Source organism: Python bivittatus, unplaced genomic scaffold (assembly GCF_059951505.1).
Source record: "Python bivittatus isolate LINGU-HERP-01145 unplaced genomic scaffold, Pbiv_v1 ctg000020_np1212, whole genome shotgun sequence".
NCBI classification, from domain to species: domain Eukaryota; kingdom Metazoa; phylum Chordata; class Lepidosauria; order Squamata; family Pythonidae; genus Python; species Python bivittatus.
Genome location: NW_028277030.1, coordinates 3657923 through 3685112, shown reverse-complemented (window position 1 = coordinate 3685112; position 27190 = coordinate 3657923). Strand labels below are relative to the sequence as shown.

Genomic DNA, 27190 nt, shown 5'->3' with positions numbered 1-27190 from the left:
GGGAACAATGGAAATTGCTTCTGAGTAAACAAATAGTGTGCATTGCAGTGTTACAATAATTTTGGAATAGGGTGGAGTGGAGCTTGAAAAGGAAAAATATCTACAGATTGTCAGCCACCTCGTCCAGCAAGTTTCTTGGGTGATGTAATTTCATGTAATCTCAAAGATGGCACTATTTATTTATTTTATTTATTAAATGGGGGACTCTGGGCGGCTCACAAAATCCATTAAAACAATAAATATATAAAACATAAAAACTATACAAAACATTACCAAACAAAAAGTCCAAGAGGCTGATGGTTACTATACTCCATGGCAGAAATACCTTCACCCTGTTGTATTACTGTGTGTCCGAGAACTTGCCAGCGAACAAGTAACCCCTTCAATTAATGTCAGTGGGAGGAATTTTCATGCACCAAATCTGTACTTGTATAATTTTCTCTCTTCCAAGGATCATGGATTTGTTCTGCCTCTTGGTTATAAATGATTATTAATGCTATCACCTCACTACCTCTACCCATGCTGCTGCTTTCTGCCCATGATTTCCCAAACTTTGGCTGCATCTCCAGTTATCTAGATTGTTCCAGTGGCATAATTTTATGAATAATTCAAATTCAGTGTAGTGGGGCTTCAGCTCTATTTGATGGTTTTTCTACTAGATAACTTGAGTGGAGATTTAGTTATATTCTGGCAGTATTTTGCAAAACAACATAATTTAGTGCATATTAAAACAGGTAAGAAGAGTTGGTTGCCAGTGTTTCTAAGATGCTTGAATGTGCTTCTGCCTCTTACCGGATATTGATTACTCTAACGTTAGTGTTCTGTGTTACCATGCAAGTTTTAGGAGTAAACTTTGGTTGCTTTTTTAAAAATGTGTTTCTGTCTTTTAAATATGAAAGATCCAGTTTTATATAACTCCTGGAAGCCTCCTTTTTTCTTTTTAAACATTGCTTGTTCCTTGAACCGGAAACAGTGGCATATGCAGTAAATGTTTGTGGTCTTTTATGTGGTAGAAAAAAATGACAGACACTCAATGACAACTAAAATTAACTCTTGATTATTGACTTCCAGTAGACAGGATAGTTCTAAGGCTATGATTTGGAGCAGAGTACCTGCTGGCGATAACTTTTACTTTATTGATATGCAAAGGTTATCTGCAGAATTCAGTAATAAACTCTCGTGTATTCATGATAGGATTGTAGCTTTATTTCTTTTTTGGACTTTTTCTGCAAGCATAGAGTTGGGCTCTAAACTTCCACACAGCAATATTTTGAAACCATTTTCTCTTGGCAAAAATTATATTGGTCAATAAGCCTATACCAGTGCTGTGGCTTTTTTCATTTCCTGAGAAATTATATCCAATATTATAAATACCTCATTACTAAATATATATATATATATATATATATATATATATATATCAGTATTTTTGTGCACTGATTGATTTTGAACACAACAGAAAGGCAGTACTAGGAACACTTATGGAGATGAGGGGCTAGAATAGATAACTTCAAGATCCACTGGAAGTGTTACAGCGCAGGAATTAACAATGAAAGATATTTTGTGATGTGGCGTTCAGCACCAGTGTGATATAAGGGAATTAGTCTAGAATGTCTCTCAGAACTTTTCCAGCATTCAGTTTGCCTCTCTTAAAATTACTTGACAAATTACTTCTAGATATATATTTTTTTGATTCAGTAAAAGCTGTTATAATATTTTACTCCTTTTTCTCAGTTTGTCAGTTATAAGTTTCCCAAAGCAATTCATAAAGTTCAGAAATAAGAAGGCTTTGCCTGTGAAGGAGAAGAAGAAATCAACCTTAGACGATAATTTATATTCAGCAGATTCCCATAAAGTTAGATCTGTGTACAAACTATTAAGAACGAATGCTTCTTTCCCTTGCGTGGCTTTTCCAATAGCAGATGGTGACTGGAGGGAGAGGCTTGACTTCTCAAGTACTTGTTAATACACTGGGAAGGATTTTAGCAGGGGTTAGCAACCTTTTAAGACAACAGTTGACACTTTTGAACAGGGAAAAACAGTCATTTTTTTAAAAACATGGTATTTTAGACAAAGAACTAAAATGGCTGAAATCTTATAAGAACTTATGTAACAGAAACATTGCAAAATTTTGCCATTTAAAAATCTGTTTTCAAAAATTAGGTCAGTGAGTACTAGTGCCATCTAGTGAAGTTTCTCATGAATGTTTATGGCTGTGGAAATAGAGTTACAAAAAAATTCCCTGCTCGTAGAATTTTTAAATTTTTAAATCTAGCTAGTATTGGTTGTTGACAAGCTTAAAGCAATTTAAATATAATTGTTGTTAGAGATGTCCAGCTCAAAAGAGAACATTGGACTTTTCTATTGACAAAAGAATTTTGGAAATAACATTGGGAGAAACAAAGATATACTTAATGGCATCATTCCCATGGACTCCAAAGTAGTACAGTTGAGTACTTAGAGAGGCTTTGAATATTGGTTCAAAATGACACCTTCACAGCCTCTAAGTTTTATTCTTCATCATGGAAATTATTGCAGATTTTTTCTTCCACTGAATGGCATAAATTAATTTAGGTGCTGTATTTTTTATCAAATCCCTTATAAATATGTGTAAGAAAAAGCTTCATCAGAAAAAAGGTAGAAAAACTGTTTTTCACCAGTCTGGTATAGTGGCAAAGATGCTCTGGGTCTAGGACCAGGGAGAGCCAGGGTCAGTTCCGCCGTCAGCTGTGGAAACTCATGCAATGACTTTAGGTCAATTACTCTCCTCTAACTCTTTTGTATGAAAGGAGTTGTATGAAGAGCTGCTGTTGTATAATGGCAGTTCTCCATGTAAGCTACAGGAGCTCCATGGGAAAGTCAGGATAGAAGTCTAATAAATACATTAAATTTGAATGATAAATCTGCAACATTTTAATTATCTTTACGTTATTATTGTATAATTTTATATTCAGTAAAATATAACAAGCTAGATGACTGAATTAATACTCGTGGCAGGAGAGGTCACACACATACGTGTACACACGTATCCTGGTATTTATTGTATCATTTTTGTATTATTGTACTGTATTATTTTTAAAGAAGTGAACTCCACTTTAAAAATTACAATGGCTAAAATGCAGCTTCACAAGCAGTAGGAAATCTCTGTATTTTCTCAGGGATGTGTATTTAAAAAAATATAATTACCTGACTAAATATTAAGTACGTGATCCTTGAGGAGAAAAGGAAATAAGTGACAGACACAATGGTAGTTAGTCTGCTATTCATATAGTGATTGCCTTAAAATGAGAAACAAGATGAATAGAATTTGTAATGAATGGTATTCAGGGAGGATATATTCATAAGGGTTCAAGGCCAACTCTACCATTAGATAAAGTTAGGTGGCTGCCAGCTTGTTGGCTTTTGGGCTTTTCTCCTTCAGCTGGTTATGCTGAACATAACCAGATAGAGAAATCAATTGGAGTAATATACAGGTAGTCCCTGGGTTAAGAACGGTCAGTTTACAGATGGCCCATAGTTAAGAACGGAGCCTATTGTAGCAAAATTTGAGTTAAATACACAGTGATACGAGTTAAATACACAATACCACTTATACAATATTATACAATAACGCTGTTCAAGTTTACATACACATTTGACTTAAGGACAGACCTTGGGAATGGAACTCATTATTAAATTGGGGACTACTTGTAACTCCTGAACAGGGTTTCTATGGACCATAACATTATTGTTTTTGTTTTGTTTTTTATATAGTTCTACCTTAAATCTGACAACAAACTAGTTGTGTTTGCAAACCGAAGTTGCAAGTTTGAAAGCTGGACCCCAGATTCCTGGAAGAGGGTAGAATTCTAAAATCTCTAAGAAGAGGCTGGGCACAAGTGCCTTTATTATGACTTCTCTTTTACTGTATTGAGAGCCAAAATTCTTCATGTAGTTGGGACAGCAGTAGGTCCAGCTGATCATAGTTGCTCCCAAATTTGGCTTTCAGAATAAACCAGTGTGTCAGCAGCCATCTGTGTCAGAAATATTTAACTGCTTGGAAATTGAGTGAGAATCTCTGTACCAGAGATTTTTGATAGTGTCGGTACCTCTCAATTACTCTGGCAAAAGATGAATACATATTTGCTCTGGATAAGCATCCCATCAATCTTGCCACTGTGAAATTTCTGCAAGTAGGGCTGGACTCTAGTCAAATATGCTAGGGAGAAGGATTTTAGCAATGTCTTCTGGAATACAGATTTTTCCTGTCTCTCTTTGTTCTAAGTGATGAGAAGATGAGTATTGCAATCTCCATACACTCTTCAGTGGTTCATAACAGTTCTATAATAGTTACCCATTTTCCCTTAAATTTATTAGCATCCAGTTTGGTGTAGTGGTGAAGGCGCTGGCCTAGAAACCAGGAGACTAAGAATTCTAGGCCTCCCTTAGGCATGAAAGCTGGCTAGGTGATTTTGGGCCAGTCCCTCTCTCTCAGCCCAACCTATCTCACAGGGTTGTTGTGGGGAAAACAGGAGGTAGGAGTATTAGTGTTCACCATCTTGAGTTTTGTTTTGTTTTATACACACACACACACACATATGAATGTCAGAATATTAGGCTTAAACTTTTTAAAAATTGTTTTCTTCATGGAACTCATTTATCCATTTTGAGTCTCTGAGCTGGGGACTTTTGGGGGAGGGGTAAAGAATCATCTTCCATTTAGATACTTTTGGGGCACAATCAAATTTTTATTCAAATTAATGTTTTTCATTGTACAAGAGAAATATTTTTTTCCTCCTCCTCTATTTACCTACATATAACAAGAAATTGCTTCCTCTGAATATTTGCAGGATAATACTATTGCAATGCCAGGATCTTACCTATCAAGGAAAAAATCCATGCTGTTTTCAGAGATGCATCCTTAAAGAAAAGAATATTTCCACCTTGGTCCAAAGAGTTGATTTATTTATTAATTTGTTAAGCAAATTTATATAGCTGCCCATCTCATCAAAAGTGAGCGTGGCATACAATAATCATTTTTGATCTGTGATATAAGGTCTTGAACAGAATTGCCCCACAATTCAGCTTGGCATATTCACAATGAAAAAAAGCTGATTTATATGAAATATTCCATTGGTGGAAATAAGGTGTTCAGCTAGGTCTCTATCCATTACTATATCAGGGAACTACAAGTTATAATTAAATCTGATAGTGAAGTGATTAATTTTGCTAGTAAGGCAGATTTGTGCAAAATTATTATATGGATTTATCAATTTGAAAATTGTTTGATTAAATTGTTATGATAAATCAGACTTTTAGATATTTTTCCTCTTTCATTTTCAGTCCATTTCCTCTTTTCACTATGTCATATACAGGTAGTCCTCAATTACCAACCACAATTGGAACTGGCAACTCTGCTAAGCAATGCAGTCATAAAGTAAAAATCACGTGACCATGTCCAACTTACGACATCAGTTCTGGCTGCAGTTGTGAAGCAAATCACCTGCGGTCATTAAGCACATGATGTGACTGCGACTTCCTGTCAGTTTCCTCATTGACTCTGCTTGTTGGAAGCCAGATGTGAAGGTCGCAAATGACAATCACTTGACCACAGGACACTTGGGACCATTATAAATGTGCACCGGTTGCCAAATGCCTGAATTGCAGTCATGTGACTGCAGGGATGCTGCAGTGGCTGCAACTTTGAGGACCCGTTCTAAGTCTCCTTTTTCAGCGATGTGACTTCAAACTGTCACTGAACGAGTGTTCAATAAGCAGTGACTACCTGTAGCTCAGTTTAAAGCTCAAGTTAAAATGCAATTATCCAGCTGTTTTCTGATACAAAAAGTGGTGAATGTTCAAAAGTGGATATGTGAATTGTAGAAATCTGCTATAGTCTAATCATAAAACATTGGTTCTCTTCTTACTGTTAACTATTTCTGATTTGGTTCTTCTAATAGAGCAATCTAATAGAGCAATTCCTCCAATGTACTAAGGAGGAAACTCCACTAAATTCAGTGATTAGCTTCAACCTATGAACCACATTAAGTTTTGTTCAGGTATTTGAAATGGGAATTTTAAGTTTTAAATTGAAATATAAATACTGTCATAGAGGAGTTTTGCTAGTATGTGCGTGTGCATGTGTATGTGTTTGTGTGCGCATGCGTGCACCTTCGTTAACTCCTGGCAACTGCCTGGACAAGTCCCTGCAGTTTTCTTGGCAAGGTTTTCTGGAAGTGGTTTGCCCTTGCCTCCTTCCTAGGGCTGGGAGAGAAAGAGTGGCCCAAGGTCACCCAGCTGGCTTTGTGCCTAAGGCAGGACTGGAACTCCCAGTCTCCTGCTTTCTAGCCTGATGCCTTAATCATTACACCAAATTGGCTCTGTTTAAACTGTTATAATTCACCCTTTAGAGTATCCAAATAATTGAGAGAAGTAGTCGACCATTGCTGAATTGTTTTCCTAATCTCTCATTTCTGATGTGTAAACCCTCACTATGAGTTTAGAAGTTTTAAATGTTAAAACTGAAATCTGTCTATGTATCTGTCTGTCTGACTGTCTATCTATCTAATTTATATGGCTGCCCATATCTCACGTAACATGACTCTGGTTTTCCTTTCAAAGTTGTCAGGATTTATTCTTAAGAAAATCAAGTTCTGCCTCTTTATTTCTTCTGTTTTAGGGTTTGTCCTGATTAAGTTCTTATCGTAATCATTCTCTTGCAAAGTGATTGATTTGGTTCCCTCTAACTTCCCACAGTTTGAATTTGAGTTAATCTGTTATAAACAGTAATAAAGATTAATGGGCTCAAAGAAGTTTTAATTAATTATCACCTCATTTACTCTTCAAGTTGGGAGGGCATGCCTATAAAATTCCTGGTGATTGGTGTTTTTTCCCCCAGAGATAACAAGATTATATGCACCATAATACAGGTGTTTTCTGATAGGAGTATCTTGGAAAAGATTCTACAGATGTTGGGCTTTGATAAACAATAGCTTAAAAGAAGATAAGAAATCCAGTATTTACTTTTAGATATGTAACTTTCCCTAAAATGATGAAGACAGAAGAAAAAAGTCCCCCTTTTGGTATATTCAGTGTAAAAATCTGGTGATTAATAGTTAGGGGCTGTTGAGTTGTTTGTGATGCCTGATGATTATATAAGTAAATTCCCACTATGTCAGTCTATCTCCAATGTCAATCTGTAGCTCTTCCAAAAATATTTCAAAGTCTTGAAGACACTTGTTTAGTGTCTTCCCCTTTTTTTACTCATAACAACCTTGCCAATTATGTCATTTTTTCCCAATCCATCATCTTTTCTCATCACTTGGCAAAATTATATGAGTTTCTGCTCATCACCTCAATGGAACACTCAAACTTGGTCAAGGTTTGATGGTTCCACCAAATCCATAATTTTAAGGTTTCTATCTTCTTTCTCTCACTCTTTCTCAGTGCCAGCTTTCACAGATGTACATTAGCACAGGTAAACCATTGCATTAATTATCCTGATTTTTGTTGTTATTGAAGTATCCTTTCAAGGAAAGGGAAGTATCCCTTGTTATTGTTATACAGAACTATAAACTCCAGCTTAATCTCTTGTATTCTTGTAGCACATTGCCCATTTTATACTTGAGTCCAAGCAAACAAAACTATATTCATTTCTTCACCTTCACCTTAATTTTTAACAATATTAAATGTTAATTTTAACAATGTTAAGTGTTCACTCGACATGCTGATTGGTATTACCTTGTCTTTTTAATGTTTAAAAATATTTTAATATTTTAGTATTAAAATAATATTAACTTAATTTTTTTCACTTTTTATTTTTATTTCCATAATGAATTCTTCTAAGATTTCTTTATTTTAGCTAACAAACAAAGAGTTTCAACCTCCAATTTTGTTTTCAGTTTTTGTTTTTTTTCAGTCCAAGGTTTACAATACATTTGCTCTATAATTTACACAGATATGAGGACAATATGCATCCTTGCCTCACTCTCAATCTCTAGATCACATAGTCTTGTTTCATATTTGTTCACACAGGGCTGTTAATCTCTGTCTTCTCTTGGGCAGGTTTAAACAGATGAAGGGGCATTTTATCTGCACCTGGTGGTTTGCTGTATGATATGTGGTCTGTTATCTCCATTATGAAGTATTTCAGTATAACCTTTACATCTTTCTAAACCTCATTTACCATCATTATTTCTCTTTCTTGATTACTCTTGTGCAGTAAATTGTAATTTTTCCTGTAATTTCGCTCATCTTTTTAAAGAGATATCTCATTTTCTTCCTTTCTTTTTTGTTTTGTTACTTTCCTCTGTTAATTAACATTCTTGATCGAGGTAGCTTTCCTTATTCATTGCATAATATTGAAAATCTGTGTTCAGTTATTGTACATCCTTCTTGTTCAAGGCTTTCATCCTCCATCTTTCCTGTGCTATCATTGTTAGCTTGTTATGAAAACCACTTCACTCTTTTTTCAGTTTTGGGAAACTTTTTCTCTCTTCAGCCTTCATAGTGTTTCTTATGTCTCCCCTTGCTCCTCAAGTTCTCTTTCATGTAAATTAAATGTACCAAATCTGTTCCTCACATTGATCTTATATTCTGACTACATATCCTATAAGTCAAATCTTTGTGGCATATCTACTTTTTAAATTTTCTAAGTTATCTGACACCTCTATTGAGCACCAGTGGTCTCTGTTGGTTATAACCCTTGTTCTATATCATCTTGAATATCTACAGATTGAATTTGGGAGAATCTTTTTTAAAAAAAAATTGGTGTGAGTCCAAGCAAATAATCAGTTTTGTTCACATGCTGAAAAAGATGATAGATTCTAAAGCAGATGAGGACTAAGAGGGATCAGAAGATGCGCCATGCAAAATCCATGTCACCATGTTGTAGAATTCTGCTTAGCAGATCATTAGACTTCATCCCTCAGCTAGATACATAAAGAGGTTTCATATTCTGTCATGATTGTCAGTAGTTTTCCAACATGAAGTACAACACGTGTGTCTTATTTTGTAATACAATCAAGTACAATAGTAATGTTATCATTTATATTTTTTCCTTCCAATATTGGTTCAAAGAGATTTGGAAGAACATAAATTGCCTGATAACAGTTTTCTTCCCTTTTGTACCTGTTTCTTCTGTGCATACATTTGGTGTTGCAGTTAAATTTTCAGAAATTGTTACTATTATCAGAGTAAATTGGTAAGGAAATGCAGCGGGTACTCATTGAGATGCATTTGGTAACTGGTGTCATTCGCTATAGAATTGTCAGGGAGTTACTTCACTGAACCCAAAGATCATTTTCAACAAACTATTTTGGACATTTTAAGGTCCTCGGCTATTGCAGTTTCTTGAGTTTGTTTTAGCAAAATCTCAAAGATTTTCATTTCATCCCATCATGTTTTATTAAGTAATTTTGAGTATCACTGTTTGATTCTTTGTATTCATTTCTTTCTGTTGGTTTTTTAAAGATGCCAGCTATATTAGTAGCTTTTATAAATTAGATTTTCCATATCCATTCTGAACCACTATGTCAAGTAACTAGTCTTTCACAACTAAGTACAGAATTTCTAAATTCCTTACCTGATTGAACAATGTAGGAAGGGATAATGATAAATATTATCACATTAAATTGTTTCCTTGAGTTTCATCTCTATACTCTCAAGTAATGCAACAACAAAAGCTGTACTGTATAGCAAAGTAATATCAAGATAAATATTGAGACTTTGCCCATATAGTAAAAATAATAATAACTTGCTCATGACATCCAGAAAATGTTTTCAGATTGTACATATGTTCTATTGGTTTGCCAGCTAATTTAGTAAAAAAGTAGTTTATGTAGGAATGTAAGAATTGATGTAGTAACATTTCTTTTTATATTTTGAATTTAAATAAGATATGATAGGGCTGAGATGAAAGTTTTCAGACTTTAAAAAAAATTTCAAAAGGACTCGGAATGGGTGGACAACTTCTTTTGCTTATATCTGCCTAATTGCAATCTTTGCAGCAGTCATTGTGCTGTGTCCTATTTTTAAATTTGGGATATCTAAGAAGAAGGGAAGAATCACTGCCCTCACTCTGATTTAGTTTTATGATTGCGCAGTAAATCCATTTTACCTAATCAAAATAAGATTAATGCTATTTGTCCTTATCATACTACTGAATGAAAAACAGAATGGAGGAGAAGAGGAGCAAGAAAGAGCTGCTTGCAAATAGGATAATACAAATGGAAAGGCATTTTGTTTCAATCTTGGTTTTAAAGCATATTGTTGCGTGCTTTAACAGTAGCTTGATAATAAAGTTAGGTTTTCTTCACTGAATGTTACAGATCAGTGTTCTCTTAAGACAGAAAAGATGAAGATGTGGCTTTTTCCTTTTGGTATTGATTGAACTTCCAAAAAGATGCAGCTGAATATGTGTTGTGTTGGGTAATTTATATAGGAATAAATAGAAGCAATGAAAGTATTTGTAGCCTGATCCTAACCAGGAAATCCCATTTTTCTTTGTTTCCTAACAACTAAATTTACTGTTGCAACTGTAATTTAACATCAGAGCTCTGCAACATATTTGTAAGAGGTACTTCACAAAGTACAGTAGCATAAATAAAGCAATCCCTCCTTGAGATGTTAGGGCAGCCAAGTCCTTTGGGAGGTTAGTATGGCTGTCCCCAGGTGTCTGTGTGTGTACAGTTAATCCTCAACTTATGACCATTCATTTAGTGACTGTTTGAAGTTACAACGGCGCTGAAAAAAGTTACTTATAACTGGTCCTCACACTTATGACCATCGCAGCGTCCCCACTGTCACATGATCAGAATTCAGGCGCTTGGCAACCGGCATGTATTTACAGTGGTTGCAGCATCCCAGGGTCATGTGATCACCATTTACAACCTTCCCAGCCAGCTTCCAACAAGCAAAATCAATGGGGAAACCATGTGGTTCACTTAACGACCATGTGATTTGCTTAACGACTGCTGCAAAAGTCATAAAATCGGGTATGGTCATGTGATGCCTCAGTTAATGACTGCACCGCTTAACAATTTTCCGGTCCTTGTTGTAGTCATAAGTCGAAGACTATCTGTACACATAAACAGCCACTTCATTTTATGGATGATGTCTATACAGTAGATGCAGCTTTTGAAGCAGTCACTTGACTCTCAGAAAATAAGGCTGCTTTAATACTTCAAGAAGTGTTTTGCTCATGCTAATATACAGGTGGTCTTTGCTTAACAACCGTTTGTTTAATGACAGTTTGACAGTACAGTGGCCTCAGAAAAAGTGCTTTACAGCCTGTACTCGCACTTGTGATCATTGCAAGCTGTCACACACCCCCTGCAGTTACATGATCGTGATTTGCAGTCTTTTTATGATAGTCATTAAGCCAATCACCACAGTCTTTAAGCAAATTATGTCATTAAGTGAATGCCAGCAAAAAGTCCATTGGAGAAGCTGGATTCGTTCATTACGGTTCATCCGTAAAATGAACCATGTGATTCACTTAACATCCATCATAAAAATGATCATAAAATTGGGTCCGGTCATGTGGTGACTCGCTTGATGCCCACCCTGCTTAATGTCCAATTTTCTGGTCCCTATTGTGGTCATTAAGTGAGGACTACCTGTACTTTGCAAAGCAACCCTTTGAATGCTTTGCATAGCTCTTCTGAAAGCCATATGTTCATTTTCACTTTATAGCTTACATTTTTTTAAAAAGTCTCACACAACCGTATGATTTGTATTTTTACACACTTGATTATTGAATTATATTGACTTTTTTTTTTCCTCATCCCAGTTGAATATGTTGTGGAATATAATTATGATGCTGTACATGATGATGAGCTAACCATTCGAGTTGGTGAAATCATAAGGAATGTGAAAAAGCTAGAAGAGGAAGGATGGCTAGAAGGAGACCTAAATGGAAAAAGGGGCATGTTTCCTGATAACTTTGTTAAGGCAAGTATCAATTCTTCATTAAAGTTGTTGGATAACTTGAATTATTTATTATATCTGTATTGGTGGGAATTTAGCTTAGAGATCAGAAATAATTAAAACAGAACTGACGTTTAGGAAAGAGGTATTGGAAGAGTGTGGTGTAACATGGCAAATTTACGTGCCATTATTACGTGCAACTTCATGGCATTTCCTTTCTTTAAGGCAGTCAGTATTTCTGTACTGAGTAACCACTACATCCTTTCCATATGTGGATGCTAGTTGTGCTTTGAATTGCAAGTAAAATGCTAGATGTTCAATTCATGCCAACCTAGACATGATAATAAATATGTGCCTGCCTTCAGTGGCCTTACACGTCTAGTCATGACCTTCCCATCCCAAATACTTAGTAGAGTGGAGAATATTGTGATATCAGTATGTCCTGCTAGGTGTCATGGAGGGGTAAAGTGGGAGGGACTAGGTAACTGCAGATTTATTTTAATTCAGTGCATCTTAATAAGTTATTGTTCAGCAATGGCTTTGTGTCTCATTCCTTTCATTATACTATTAAATCAGACTTCACTTCTGGAAATGTGATTATTGTGATTGGGCAGAAGAGTAGATAGAAGTAGAATGCTAAGACCAAGAATTTTTTTTAATATGAATTGGGGAACAATATAATTTTATATAGATAGTATGCAAAAGAGATGGGGGGGTTGCATGATATATAAACTTAAAGTTCTATGTATATAAAGTTATAAAGCTACCCGAGGCGTCTGCTGGAGAAATTGTGAAAGGCAGATTATGAAAGCAGCATTGCACCAACACAATGCAAGCTGCACCCATTTTGTGCATGTGTTATGGCATCACATGCACATGCAAAAGGGATGCTTTCATCAGAATAGCACAATGCTGCTCTCATTCTTTTGGGGAAAGTACTGAATCCTGTGGATACCTCTGTTAGCTGCTCTTTTATGGAGGGTGGGAGGGGCATGTTATGACGTTCTGTGATTTGCTTTGTATACAAGCAGAAGTATGAAATATGCTGCTTGAGGCATTTTTAGAACTCTTTCTGTTTATAAATGCAGGACCATTATAAAAGGGGGTTATATATGTAAGTTTCCAAAAGATGTTAATACTTCTGAAAGTGATGAACTTGGAAGTATAGCAGAAAAAATTGGGGGCAGGGGGAACAAACCTTAACTTTCAGATTTCTAATTTCTTCTTATTTCTCTGGAATATTTTCAAAGTTGAAGATGAAGCTTTCTCACTATTAAAATTGTAAACCTACTGATTACTATTTTATGTGTTTTGGCACAGTCACTTGGATTGAGATGGGTGGCTATAATGTGTATGCTAAATAGATTGCCTCCCATGTTATGTTTCAGGTGTGATAGAATCAGTGTTTTCAGAATATCCCCAAAACTGCTGCAGAAAGCTAAAATCTTTTTTGTTCTTGATAGCAATCTTCTAATACCATGTAAGTCAAGTCTTCCCAGTGCAGTAGAACTTGGTCTGTGCTTTCAGCCCTCTGAATTGTGCTGTAGTGGATCTCTAGCTCTCTGAACAAACGATAGCCAGTAATAAATACTGTTTTGTTGGTAGACGGAAATTGTTTTAAAAACTGCTTTTCGGGAGCAAAACTAGAAACCTGGGTAGCTCCAAATGTTGTTTATTTACCCATTTGTAAACATTTAAAAGTCAAGTGCTTCCAGAGTTTTAAGCGAGGAACCATGGCTTATGATTCAGGCTTCTTTGCACATAGCACTTAAATTATGGACAAAGCCGTTCTGCTGACAAATATTGAAACAGGAGCAACCGGTGTATGCCAGCATGATGCTTGTTCATGCTAACTTGGAATTCTAAGGTAATCTGACTTAATGTGATAGCCAGATACAATAAGCAACAAATTCTCCTTATTCCAGTTCTGTTCCATGTCTGACAGCGTGGTATGTAATGTTCGTATGTAATTTGCTACATGTGTATACCATCGGACCCATAGGTGTACATGTGCCAAAATAGATGATGTCTCACTGCAGCTACATTTGGGGTGTGCAACATCTGTCATAGAACTGTGGTAAGTTATATATGTAAATTCAAGTATTGGGCAGATAAAGCAATAGTACAAGATTTCATTAATATTTTTGAGGCTACTAGGATCCCATTTCCAGATTAAAATCTTTATGTTAATCCAAATGTAATTTACTATACTTTTTAAGTGGAGAGTTCCAAGTTCATTGTAGAGTTCAGTTTTATATTAATGTATTTATTTCTCAGGCTTCTATGCTGCTTGAATCATAAAACCAACTCTGAGCAGCCTACATTTCTATAGCAATTGAAGTATAATAATGTATACATCCCAAAAGTAATGTAATGAATAATTAAAAAATCAGTGATATCACAGCAAGAAAAACTCATGCAAGATAATAATCATTTACAGCTGGGGAGAACCCAATTCTTAATCATGTCCAAAAAGCTTCCGAGGAAAGCCATGTCTTAATGGCCTTTCTAAGTGCCAACACATTTGCTGACCTGATCCCAGGCGGAATGCTGGGAGGTGACAGTGCAAAAGACCCTTGTTTTCCAGAGTGGGGACCAAAACTGAGCCTTCCGTTCCAAATCTTATTAAATGGGCAGAAACCACTGGGATCAGGTGATCCCGAAGATGTCCAGGTAGCTTTAAAAGTGACAGCCAATATATTGAATGCACCCATAAATCAACCAATAATAGTGCAGCTCTTGAGGTAGAGGTGTTAATTCACGTAGAATAAATTCTTCATATTACAATTTTAATTTAGATATGTTTCACAAGCAAAACTGTGCTTCTGCCCTGTATAATCTAGAATTTGGCAATCTTAACCAGCCAAAGAACCCTTCCCCGTCTTCCAAATTCTAAAATTCTTTTGTTTATTGAGAGCAAGAACCTTAAAATAAAAATGCATTTAAAATACAATATTCTGCTTTTATTACTGGTTCTAAATTAATAGTAATTATGTCTCTCTCTTTTTCAAAAGAACTCTCAGACTATTCTAATCTGGATTTAATTAGATGTCTTAAAACAATTATAAAGCCTAAAATTGAAATATTAAAACCACCTCTCATAAACATTAACAAACATTCTTGTTTGTTTCACATGTTGGAATTAAATGTGAAGCAATCATCTAGTTTTCAGATATATATGCTCTTACTCAAAAAAAAAAGTGTTTTTCCATTGAAAATGGTTTGCAGCTAGGAAAAATATTTTATATAACATTTAAAGAATTACCAGATTTTCTGCATTAAAGGCTGCACAAACATACCAGCATGTAATTAATAATAATATTAATATGGCCATCCAACTCAAACAGTTTGGCTGGGTGGCATACAATAAACCAAAGACAAAAATTCAGAAATATGATAAACAATATCAGCTAAAAACAAAATACAACAATTAATCAGCGATCAGGGATTCAAATTCATTGTGCTCCTCCAGATGGGAATGCCAGTCATCTTGGCCCAAATGCCCAAGAAAAGAGCCATGTTTTCACTGCTTTTCTAAAAGTCAGCAAAGTTGGGGCCAACTATATGCTGGGGGGCAGGGCAGAGAGATCATTCTGTGCCAGATTTGTTTTTTTCTTGGTTTCACGCTAGTTTTAAAACTTTGATTACAATAAGACTTATTGTGAAACTTTTGTCTACTTTTGGTAATTGAAAAAATTTGGAGAATTAAAGATGAATATGTAGATGTATTGGATGCTGCTGATTTTGTTTGTTTGTCCAACTTCAAGGAAAAATCTATTCAGCCTTGTTTGTGCTTCATTTTTAGAGAATTAGCCTATTGTAGCAAGATTTGATAGTACAGTGGTACCTCGGGATACGAATTTAATCCGTTCCGTGACTCTGGGCATATCCCGAGCTGGTCGTAATCCAACACAAATTTCCCCATAGGGTTCAATGTAAATCCGGTTAATCCGTTCTGCCCTCTGAATTTGGTCGCACCCCGAAGCAAATTTTCCCATAAGGTTCAATGTAATTACCGTTAATCTGTTCTGGCATCCGCGGACCACGCGTCAGGGGCGGGAAAACGGCCGGGCGCGGTGCGGCGGGAAAACGGCCGGGCACGGCGCGGTGGGAAAACGGCCGGGCGCGGCGCGGCGTGGTGGGAAAATGGCCGGGCGTGGCGTGGCGGGAAAACGGCCGGGCACGGCGGGAAAACGGCCGGGTGTGGCGCAGTGTGGCGGGAAAACGGCTGGGCGCCGCGCAGCGCGGCGGGAAAACGGCTGCGGACCACGTATCGGGGCGGGAAAATGGCCGCGGACCACGTGTCGGGCGGGAAAATGGCCGCGGACCACGTGTCAGGGAGGAAAAATGGCCGTACCCCGAGGCGGAGTTCGCACATCGAGGTAAATTTTTGCGGCCGGAGCTGGTCGTAACCCGAAAAGTTCGTTAGTAGAGGCGTTCGTATCCCGAGGTACCACTGTATTGACAAATTGGCTAAACATTCTTTTCCTTTATGGGCTTCAGGAAGATTCTCATTTACATAAAGTTGCCTGCTACTGAAAAGAAAGTATTAGCCATCATGGTTATAACAAGCATCTTGAGGGAATCAAGGACACATTTTTTAAAGTAAGAATAATAATTTATTAAATGTATATGCTGTCCAGCTCCCAGTGACTCTAGGCAGTATAGAACATTAGAATAATTCAGTCTTCCAGTACTTTCTCCTATTCTTTCCATTGTTAGATCAAATGATATTCATGGCCAGGACATGAACTCCTTAGCAGATGATTTCTGCAGAGTCTCTCTTGGGATTTGAAAGAGTGATACTTTGGACAATGCATGAGCCTAGTCACCATTTTGTTTCTAATACATCCTTGATGAAACCAAGTAATTCAACCAAAATACAGGGTTTCAACTCCTTCCAAATTCTATCATTTCTGTCTGTCCAACTTGATGTTAGCACATGATTATGAATCTGGATTTATGCTATTGCAGTACAGCCTCTATAAACTAGGGAGGCAGATCCTCAAAGCTGCGCAGAACCTTTTTTTGTCCTTTTCTGTTCTTCAGGCAATAGAATCTATTTGTAGCACATGGCAAAACTGTGTCCAGAGCACTTTATCATGTAGTATAGGAAGGTGCCTTTAGCACACTTTGCAGGCCTACCCTTTGATTTTCTGAGTAATTGTTGTCTGTGTTTGCACATCATGGCAAGCCATGACTTAGCAGCCGCAATGACTGGGTCACACAGCACAGATAAGACAGCAAATACAACTCCTTTTATACTAATACATGTTAAATAACAGGACCAAAGAAGTCTCAGCAGGCATTTAGGTTGAATTACCTTTTTTTATTATTTTATTTTTAATCACACTTTTATATTGAAAGATCTTCCATGTAGAAAGCATGAAATACAAAGACTTTAGGTGAAAAGAGACGGAAAAAGATCTGAGAAGTATAAATAGCAGATTCCTGATTGGATGATGGACATTATTAATTTTGACTTATGGCTTTGCTAGATAAATAGAATTTTTATTTCATTTTTAAAGTTCTTATACTGCATTCCAACTTTTGTAAAAGAAATTCTGTATGAAATTCTTCTTGGAAATATCAAGAGTAATGGCAGATACCATAAAGCTGTGGACGGATACTCTCTTAGGAGAACTATACTATGAAGTACAAAGGGATAATAAGGTCGGGGGGGGGGGAATCGTTGTTCTGCCTGCACAGGTGTAGCTATTGCTACAAGGCTAGTGCAAACCAGGAAGCATTTGCTTAGTTAATATTTGAACTTTGGCCGCTGCAACAACTGGGTAAAACTTTCTGCAACACATACGCCTGGGTGTGTTGAAGCAAATATGTCTTTAGAGACAGTAAGTTCTTTTAAAATTTTTCCTTGTTAAAACTCACTACTTGAACTTAGTTAAATAATTATTGACTCATGATGCTTTGATTTTTAAAATGATTTAGGTGATTGTGTAATGTCATGGCATTGTCTGAAGAACTGTTTGTAAATTATATAAATTTTTCCAGGCTTAGACGGCTGTTTATTTTTCTTATAGTTTCATTATATATTTGGATTTAGACAATGTTTTAATTTGATTTGGATTTAGATATTGCTTTCATTTTTATGAGCTCTAATGAATTTAGCAACATAAGCTTAAGCTCTAGAACTGACGTATTGATTATACTGTGCGTGTACTATTTTTTTTAGGCTGCTGAAATGAGAAAACAAAATAGAGCCTACCTATTTGTTGTTTTCTCAGCTCTCATGCTCCTAAGAATGGTACTGTATGCTGGAGTAACCTCCCCCACCCCTGTGTAAAAGTTTTTAGATGTGGTTTTGAATTAAATGTACAGGTAATCTTTTAAGATGTTTCTAAATAAAAGTCAGCTCTTTTGGGAAAAAAAAATGGAAGCAGGAACAAACAACAAGCTGAATTCTTTCTTTTCTTTTGCATCCAGTTATTTACATCAGCTTCTTTGTGGTATCTACACTGGGAAACTCTTATTTTTTGTGAGCAATTTATAATTTTATTGCTGGTAACTGAAACAGTAATTACTATTACCATTTCTAAGTTAGGATGGTGATGATGATGATGATGATGATGATGATGATGATGATGATGATGATGATGATGATGATAGATCCTTTTATCTCTTCCTGAGCTCTAATGGAGAAAGGCACAGCCTATACAACCCATTGATGGTGGATTTGCTGGTATCCAATTCAAAAATTAACAGAATCTATGCTGTGAATCGGTGTTTTGTGTAGGTAGTGCTGGCAAGCATGGTGCAATCTATAAGTACCAGTATTACTTTGAATACTGCAGAAGAAGTACTCCAACTTTCTCTAACAAACTGCTTCCTTGTTTGCACAGGATAACCTTAAATTGTTTTTACCTGCTGTTTGCTATTCGTTACATTGCTGATTTAGTAGTAGTTTTATATGTTAAATATTTTTAATGAATGTTAATAAGCTGACTTGGATATCATGCAAAGTTATAAAGAATACATAGAAATGTGTAATTTGAGGGGGGGCACTTCCTATCAGTAAACCAAGATTGTTTATGCAGCCAAAAGAATAATGGAAAAAAATATTTGGGAAGGTACCTCAAAATAGCCCAATGAGGACTGAGCAAGTTCAGTAAGTAAGGAATGTTGAATGAAGGGGCTAAAAATGGAAAATCAGGAGGAAGAAAAATGGAATGGAATTCTGAGAAGCACTCCAGATGCTGCAGGTTTCACTTTATGTTCAAATTGGGATCATATTGTTTTGCTAGAGTTAGGTTGTTACTGAAATGAAAAAAATAGTACTGTAACAAACAAATGAAAAGAAGAGAGGGTTTCTCCCCCCCCCGACTTTACCCTCTGAGTGAGCCTTTGAGTTATAGGTAGTCCCCAGTTTAAGAACAAGTTCTGTTCCCAAGATCTGTCCTTAAGTTGAATTTGTATGTAAGCCAGAACAGTATTATTCTATAATACTGTATGAGTAGCATTGTGTAATGAACTCAAACCATTGTGTATTTAACTTGAATCATTGTGTATTTATCATGAATTTTGCTACAGTAGGCTCCATTCTTAACTATGGGTCGTCTGTAACCTGGGCATTACCAGACTATGGGTCGTCTGTAACCTGCGGATTACCTGTACAACAGTTGCCATAAAGTGAACGGTGTGGATGAGCACTTGGGCTTCCTTGGCTCAAGTCACATCACCCCACCCAGTGATAGGAGACAAGCTGGCCTTATTCTTGCCAAGAGATGATAGCATAAAGAAATCTAAAGGGTATGTTGTGATTTGTGTTGTGACATTCATGCAGTATTTTAACATATTTATCATAGTCAAATAGTAGGCAGTTATTGCATAGCAACTTTATATAGAAATGTGTGGTATTCTTTTTATGTGATGAAAATTGGTAGCTCCTGATGGTGTAGTCATGTGTATTGAAGGTATTTTAAGACAGCCTTGGAAATAAAACCACAGGGATTACTAAGCTACCTGGTTGCCATTTGTTGATCTTCAAGAATGGAAATGGGAAAAGTTCCAGCAATCCACATTTTTTTTCTGCTGGCATAGAGATGACTTTTTCTTCTGCAGGTCAGATGTTATTTAGCTTCCTGCAAGGTTTCCATATTTTTTGATGGAGTAAAATTTTTCGTGAAATAGAAATCAAGAAGAATTCTGGAATTATTTTCTTAAAATACTGAAAAAGTTAATGTGAAGTTAATTAAATTTTAAAAGCTTAATATTTTACCTAGTTTGGTAAATGATGGTTATGTCAACTAACACCAAATAGTACACTGCAGAGAGGCATATAAGGTACTATGGTTGTACAGGGTGCCATGAAGAACTCTAAGATACATTTTCCCTTTATATAGAGAGTTGAGACCAACATTCTCCTGGGAATTATTTCTCTGGGTTCAGCGCTCTCATGGAGCTATTGTAAAGTGGAATTCTTGGTGTCTTGCCATTTACCTCATTATACACCTTGCAGAATGACAATGTGGTGTTGTGATGAGGACGTGGGACTGGCTCTGGGAGACCAAGGTTCTAGTCTACCCTCAGCCATTAAAGTTCACTGGCTTAAGTTAGCCCAAACTACCTCACAGGCTTGTGGTGGCGTAAAATAGGAAAAAGGAGCTCTGTATATACAGCCTTGTGTTCCTGAACAAAAGGTGGGATATAAATCAAAAAATAAATTGTGGTGTGCCATACTGCTGCAGCATTTAGCAAAGTATTGGGGTTGAAGAAGCCCTGGTTGTCCTCCCAAACTCTGCTATCCTCTGCTCCCTAACACTGCTCTCCTCCCAGAGATGCAGCAAGGGTGATTATTCACAACCTCAGCATATTTTCAAGAGCTGTTGCATCCTGGCCATGGCACAGTGAAAGTAAACAAGACAGCCCTAAAGAATGAAAAAGGGAAGTAAATGAATTAAATTTATCAAAATATAATTTAACAAAGCATGTGCTTATATTGTATTTCTCAATCAGGTTGGTCAAAATATCACACTGCACTACAGTATATCTCAGTGTTTTAATTTATTTTAAAGAATTAATTGGAATATTATACTCCATTTTTTGTTTTAAAGATACACTGATTATTCATATGGCATCTATTACTGAAACCTGGTTGGGCACAGAGGGAGGGGTTCTCCTCTCAGAAATGTCTTCTTTCAGATGAGATTCTGTTTGTGAAATTGGGCCTTAGGAATTAGTGGGAACTGTTGCTTGCCTACCTTTCTCCCTGTGGCATTGCAACGTCCCTGCCTGAGCTCTTCAACACTGTGGCCAAGTTGGTGACTTATGGTTCTGGAGGACTTCAACCTGCCTTATCTGGGCCCAGAGTCAGAAATAGCTCAGGAGTTCATAACCACTGTCACAACCATAGTCTTGATCCAACTTATTAAGGATTCAGCTCACAGTGGCGGTCACACATTAGATCTGATTTTTGTTTCAGAGCAGTAGCATTGTGATCTGAGGTTGAGGGATGTTAACATAGCCAGCCAGTGGCTCTGTTTTGGGTGAGGAGGAACCCTTGCAGTTTCACTGTGGATACTGTTCTCAGCATCTGTTGAATAAAGTCACTTGACTTTACTCTGAGTTGGACTGTGGCTGGGCAGGTCCTGTGGAAGTGATGGGGGTACGTATTACCTTGGTTATTTGGGAAGAGTTTGAGCCAGTCAATCCTGAGGAAGTGGGCAGGGTCCTTGGTGCTATGAGCTCTGCCACCTGTGTTCTGAACCTATGCCCCTCCTGGCTGGTTAAGGTCTCCTGGGAGGTGGCATGTAGTTGGGTCCAAACAATGGTTAATACCTCATTGTGTGTGTGGGGGGGGCTCTACCTGCTTTGATAGAGGTAGTAGTGCACCCCTTTCTCAAGAGACCATCCTCGAACCCCAGAGTGTTAGATAACTTTTGTTCTGTCTTCAGCCTTCCATTTTTGTGGAATGTTGTTGAAAGGATGGTGGGTGCTTAGCTTCAGAGGTTCCTGAATGAAGTAGCTTATCTGGATCCTTTTAGTCACAATTCAGGCCAGGCTGTAGTGAGATGGTATTGGTTGTATGTGTAGATGACTTCTAGAAGGCTCAGGATAGAGCTGGTACATCCATCCTGGCCCTCCTGGATCTCCTAGCATTTGCTAGGATAAGACTGGAGCCCAGCAAATGTATGGGGGAGTGCTTTGGGGGGAGCAGTGTGAGATGTGGGGTTTTTTTTACTGGTAGTATTATTGCCCCTTTTTATGTTTTGTTGTTGTGAGCTGCTCAGCATTACTGCATAAAAGATAGGCAGCCATATTAGTACTGTAAATGAATAAAATATATTCATAAACAAAGTATTAATGTCCTTATATTTTTTTAGGGAAATCATATTCTAAAGTATATTATGCAAAAACAACACTCCTTTCAAAGAGTATTGTCTCTGTCATGGATAAGTATCATATAGGGGAATCTGAAACTGATTTTGGGGTGTAGAGGCATATGAACTCAAAATCCTTGGCTAAGTTGCTTCTGCTCAACCTGCTTTCTAGATATGTGCCTATTAAATGGGCTCATTTTTGCAATTTATATTTGTATGGCAGACATTGGAAAGAAATCTTACCAAGTTCATTTCTGAGCTGGGAATAAAAATGCACAGACAGTTGCTTGAAACAGAGATAAAAAATTATTTTTGAGAGCACAACATGCAAAGTCAGCTGTTGGATGTGGCCACACCTTCAATTTCCCTGGGATGGGAGCCCTTTATATAGAGAAGCCCTGTTTCTGTTCTTTCAGAAGATGTGAAGGAATTCTTAGAAATTGCACTTAGCTGGAGTTCCAAGAGGGAGCGCTCTGAAGTCAGACACTCCACTGAGTTGTGGTTTCCTTCAATCAGGCATCCTGTTGAACTGTGGTATTTGCCTGTCTAACACTGCTTGATTGGAATTCTCTTCAGGGAAGAGATCTTTTGTTGCTCAGTTTAGGAGATCTTTCGGCTAAGTTCAAGGAACGTTAACTCTTCCTGCCACATTTTAATATTTTGTGTGAGCCCATTCTAATTGTAAATTTTAACCTTTTGCCTTGATTGAGGGAGGAAAACTATGGTGGGAAACAGCAAAGAGGAAAACAGTATGGCGGGGAGAGGGCTTGATTTCCTTCTCACACAGGAAAGCTGTGCCTAGACACTAACCGTATTATATTTATTTTATTATGAACTAGATGGTTAATATGGGCATTTAGCACTGATCTATCTGTCTCTGATTTTTTTGTTTTGTTTTTGGCTTTCACATGACCACAAAATACTTTTTCCTATTGTAGAAAGTATTGTCCTATAACATACCACAAATAATTTAGTCTCATAATTAATTTCCAATTTAATATTTACCAGGAAGTTAAGAGAGAAACTGAATCTAAAGAAGATGGCTTGCCAGTCAAAAGAGAAAGGCATGGAAATGTGGCCAACCTTGTTCAGCGTATGAGTACTTATGGGCTTCCAACTGGAGCATTCCAGCCTCATTCCCAGGGTAAAGGCTTCAGAAGAAGTATGTATTGTATTTGATTTCTACAGTACTTTTTTTCTATTTTTTTTCCCTGAGGTCACAGAGGAATAGAAAGAGGCTTAATTTGATCTTTATTAGGTTGGAAAAAGTATTATCGTGTTTTTGAATTTATTCATAAAGTGGGAAATTTGAAAGCTCTGCTTACAGAAACTCTTTAAATATTCATAAGTTGCAAAAACAAACAAGTCAGAATGACGTATCTATTTCTTTCCTGTCTTCTAGGAAAAACAAATGGGATGTTTCTTTTACAGGGTACTCTGAACTTGTATTATCCTTTGCTAAGGGTAGGTTCTGAGTAGTAATAGCAGCATAATATGAAACATTCCAGTCAGTCTCCAGGTGTCTAGTAAAACTGCCGATCTGTTGAAATGAAGTTTTTTTGCAAACTATTATAAGAAATGTGGAGTCCTTGGTGCTCTGAGCTTGGTTGTTTGCTTGCAGACATTTCATTACCTAACTATGTAACATCGTCAGTGAGTGTGGGGTTGGTTCCCTGTTTATATACAGTAGTCACCTTGCCAGTTTTGGTGGGGGTGTTGTTTCCTCCTTTGTAGTTTCCTTGATTAGGGTATTGTTTTCTGCCTGATTGTTTGTATGAAGCTAATTCTTGCTTATCTGGGTGTTGGCTGCTGAAGAGGATGTGTTCTGGTCTTTTTGTTTCCTTCTTAGCTTTTTTTATTGTCTCTTTTGAATGGTGTGTAAATGTGGTTTATTGATGGCTCATTTGTCTAAATGCCAAGCTTCCAGGAATTCCCTAGCGTTTTTGGATTTAGCTTGGTCTAAGATGCTGAAACTATGGTTAAGTCTGTCCACGTGTTGTGAGATTAAGGAGTTTTTCATTGTGTCTTCTGACTGCTGTTTGGTGTTCATGGATGCACTCTGCTAGTCTTCTTCCTGTCTGTCATATAGGGGCTGTTATAGTCCTTACACTGTATGTTGTAGATGACTCCTGGTTTTTTTTTCTCCTTGGGTTACTTTCTAAGAAAGGAACAAATACGAGAGGGAAAAACATTCTAAGATTCATTCCTTGACAGGCAATTGACAGTTTTCTTTAACCTGAAATAAATTGATGAAATAAAAGTACTTGATGCATTTTTCAGTAATAAAGCAGACTGGTAGTTGAAAGGAAATTACTTTGATACACTTAAGTGAAGAGACAAGTAGATAGTGGTAGGTTAGAAAATGGGTTAGAAAGCTTTCTGTCAGGACCAGACTTTAATCTAATTTTCCTGCATGATAGATTCAAAATATTGCAATTGTAGGTGTTAGTACAGTGTAAATTTAAATTGGAGAAGCAGTATTGGAGTTTGGAACTAAAAAGTCCAGATATTAAAGCTAATTAATATTATCCTTTTTAAAATTCATATTCATGTTGAATAACCCTAACTCGTTTTTTAAAGAAGGAAAAACTATTTTTCCAGAGGTTGTTTTCCAGCATATTAGTGTCGTTATTCTATCACATCTGAAGCTCAGTTGCATGTAAAACTTAGGCACTTGCATTCAGATTGTAGATTTCAATGAATCCCTAAGTGAATTGAAGCTGAGACAACCTTTGCATGGTATAATGTTACTCATATTTGAATGCATGCAGACCATTTGTGTGAAGTTGTTTACAGATGAAAAATAAGAAAGCAGTGAATATAACAAGTTGGTCATCCTTCCAATTGATTCAGTGCTGCTTAGCTGAACTGAATATGATCCAAAGTCAAAATTCTCTCCATCCACCTCTGACTGGCTAGCTGATATCTCTGGTGGGATTTCAAGATGGGAGAGCCATTCCATAAAGCACTACTCTGCTTCAGTCTTTTTCTTTGCAGGATGAGAAAGGAATCCTTTCCATGTGCATGAGATAGTTTCTCCCTTCATTGCACATATTGTGCCTCTCTCCATGTCTGAGAACTTGGGAGTGATAAGTTTCTTAACTTATCCTGCATGGAGTTACTTGTCTGCAGGGGAAGGAAACAGTCACCCCCAGCCCTTTCAACACAACAGAGAGCATGGTGCTGGGGAGAGGGGGTGGTATCTCTGCAGGCTGGATGTAGATGCCTTTTACAGTACTTCACACCCAGCTTGCTCCTAAAGATTCTCAATTCCTGTGTTAAATCTGGGAGAATAGTGTGCTACAAATCTTATGCCAAAATAAATTGATAATTTTTAAAGGAATTATAAGTCAATTTATTTATTTTCTACAACAGTGAACATATAGTTTAAGTCTCTTTAAACATATGCAATATAATAAGCTTGATATTTTAATGAAACTTTATTTTGAATTAACACATTTCTTACTATCAACAGGGTCAAAAAAGCGTTCATGTAAAGTTTTATTTGAGTATACTCCACAGAATGAGGATGAGTTAGAACTGAAAGTAGGAGACATTATAGACATGAATGAAGAGGTAAGTTATTTTAAAGAATTTTTGTGAAAAATTAAGTAAATCTGAAAGTCTTAATTGAATTGGAATAGCAAAAAAGAAGTTTCTAGATTTTCATTATCCTAATCAAAATAACATGACTGAAGATTTCTATCTTACAGTTAACTAGAGAGAGCTATTATAATACTGCTTATTTATGATATATTTTTGAAGGACTCTGAAAAATTGAAATAGGAATGTTACATCTGATAGTGTTATTGTACAGAGATGCACTGTAGTAATTAAAATGCTAGAAATTAGAAGCTCACAAAATATTAGAAGTGTGAAGCTCATTAAAGCTTATGCCTTTTAATAAAAATATGTTAGCCTGAAAAGGTACTACCAGACTCCTGATTTTGTCTACTCTAGACTAATACAGTTCTCCTTCTGCAGTGTCTACTATTAAGACTAGGGGGACCCAAATATCCACTTTGGCCTAGAAGTTTCTCTCAGCTTAAACTACCATGCAAGTTTGTTCTAAAAATAAAATTGAGGACAAATAAGAATCACATAAGCCAAACATGAAGTAGTATAAATGGAATAAAAAATAATTGTTTTAGATATTTTCATTTCTGTACAGCTCTCACTGTGAAAGAGATAAAGACTACAATTTAATCTATATAAATACATGTAGATCTCAATTACCAACTACCTCATGCAGTGACCATTCAGTTACAATGGTGCTGAAAAAAATAACTTTGTGACAAAGGTGCACATTTACAATTTTCACAGGGTGTCTCTCTCAGTCATGTGTTTGCCATTACAGTCAGTTAGTACACATCCTGTGCCTGACCCTTTTTTTTTAATCCCCCCCCCCCCCAAGCAGTCTCTTCCTGAGCTGCTTTTCTCTGCAGCACAGTGCTTCCCAAAAGGTGCTAACTGCAAGTTGAGCTCTGTGACCTTATTTATCTGCTGGCAGCTGCTGCCTGTAACTGACAATACCTTAATCATTTTCACACTTTCAGCTTTTGTTTGCCTCCTAAACAGCTTGGGGCTCAGAGCCATGAGCTTGCTAGACAAACAGCCAGTGCTAGCACATTCCTTTCAACATGTATTCCCCATTGTGTGCCTGCTTACTCTCTTGTAATATCTTCATCTTCATTGAATGTAAATACAAACATTAATTTCCTTCTTGCTAATTATCCCAGTGCCTGGGTGAGCATTCCAAAGGGTGGGGGAGTGGGGAAAAAGGAAAGCTGAAGTAAAGTCATAAGCACAGATGCGGTCACATGATTTTCCATTTAGTGACTGTATCACTTAGCGACAGAATCACCAGTCCCAATTGGGGTCGCTAAATGAGGACTACCTGTATTGCAAATTTTTCAGTAGCTCCAGTTGTACATCCTCAGGAAAAA

At 36.8% G+C, this 27190-nt stretch overlaps 1 protein-coding gene across 5 annotated transcripts in view; it reads left to right on the top strand.

Moving 5' to 3' along the window:
- Window positions 1-27190, top strand: part of CD2AP (CD2 associated protein) — a 75165-nt gene that overhangs the window by 12186 nt on the left and 35789 nt on the right. The window contains exons 1-4 of one of the 5 annotated variants that reach the window (XM_088133573.1): window positions 17714-17759; window positions 19456-19674; window positions 23253-23406; window positions 25720-25820. In XM_088133573.1, the coding sequence (XP_087989699.1) occupies window positions 23340-23406; window positions 25720-25820 (168 nt within the window). In that variant the 5' untranslated portion in view covers window positions 17714-17759; window positions 19456-19674; window positions 23253-23339. Of the gene's footprint in view, window positions 1-11770; window positions 11936-17683; window positions 17760-19455; window positions 19675-23252; window positions 23407-25719; window positions 25821-27190 lie in introns of those variants that run through there. The other 4 variants (XM_088133562.1, XM_088133557.1, XM_088133569.1 and 1 more) reach the window with 4 other exon arrangements.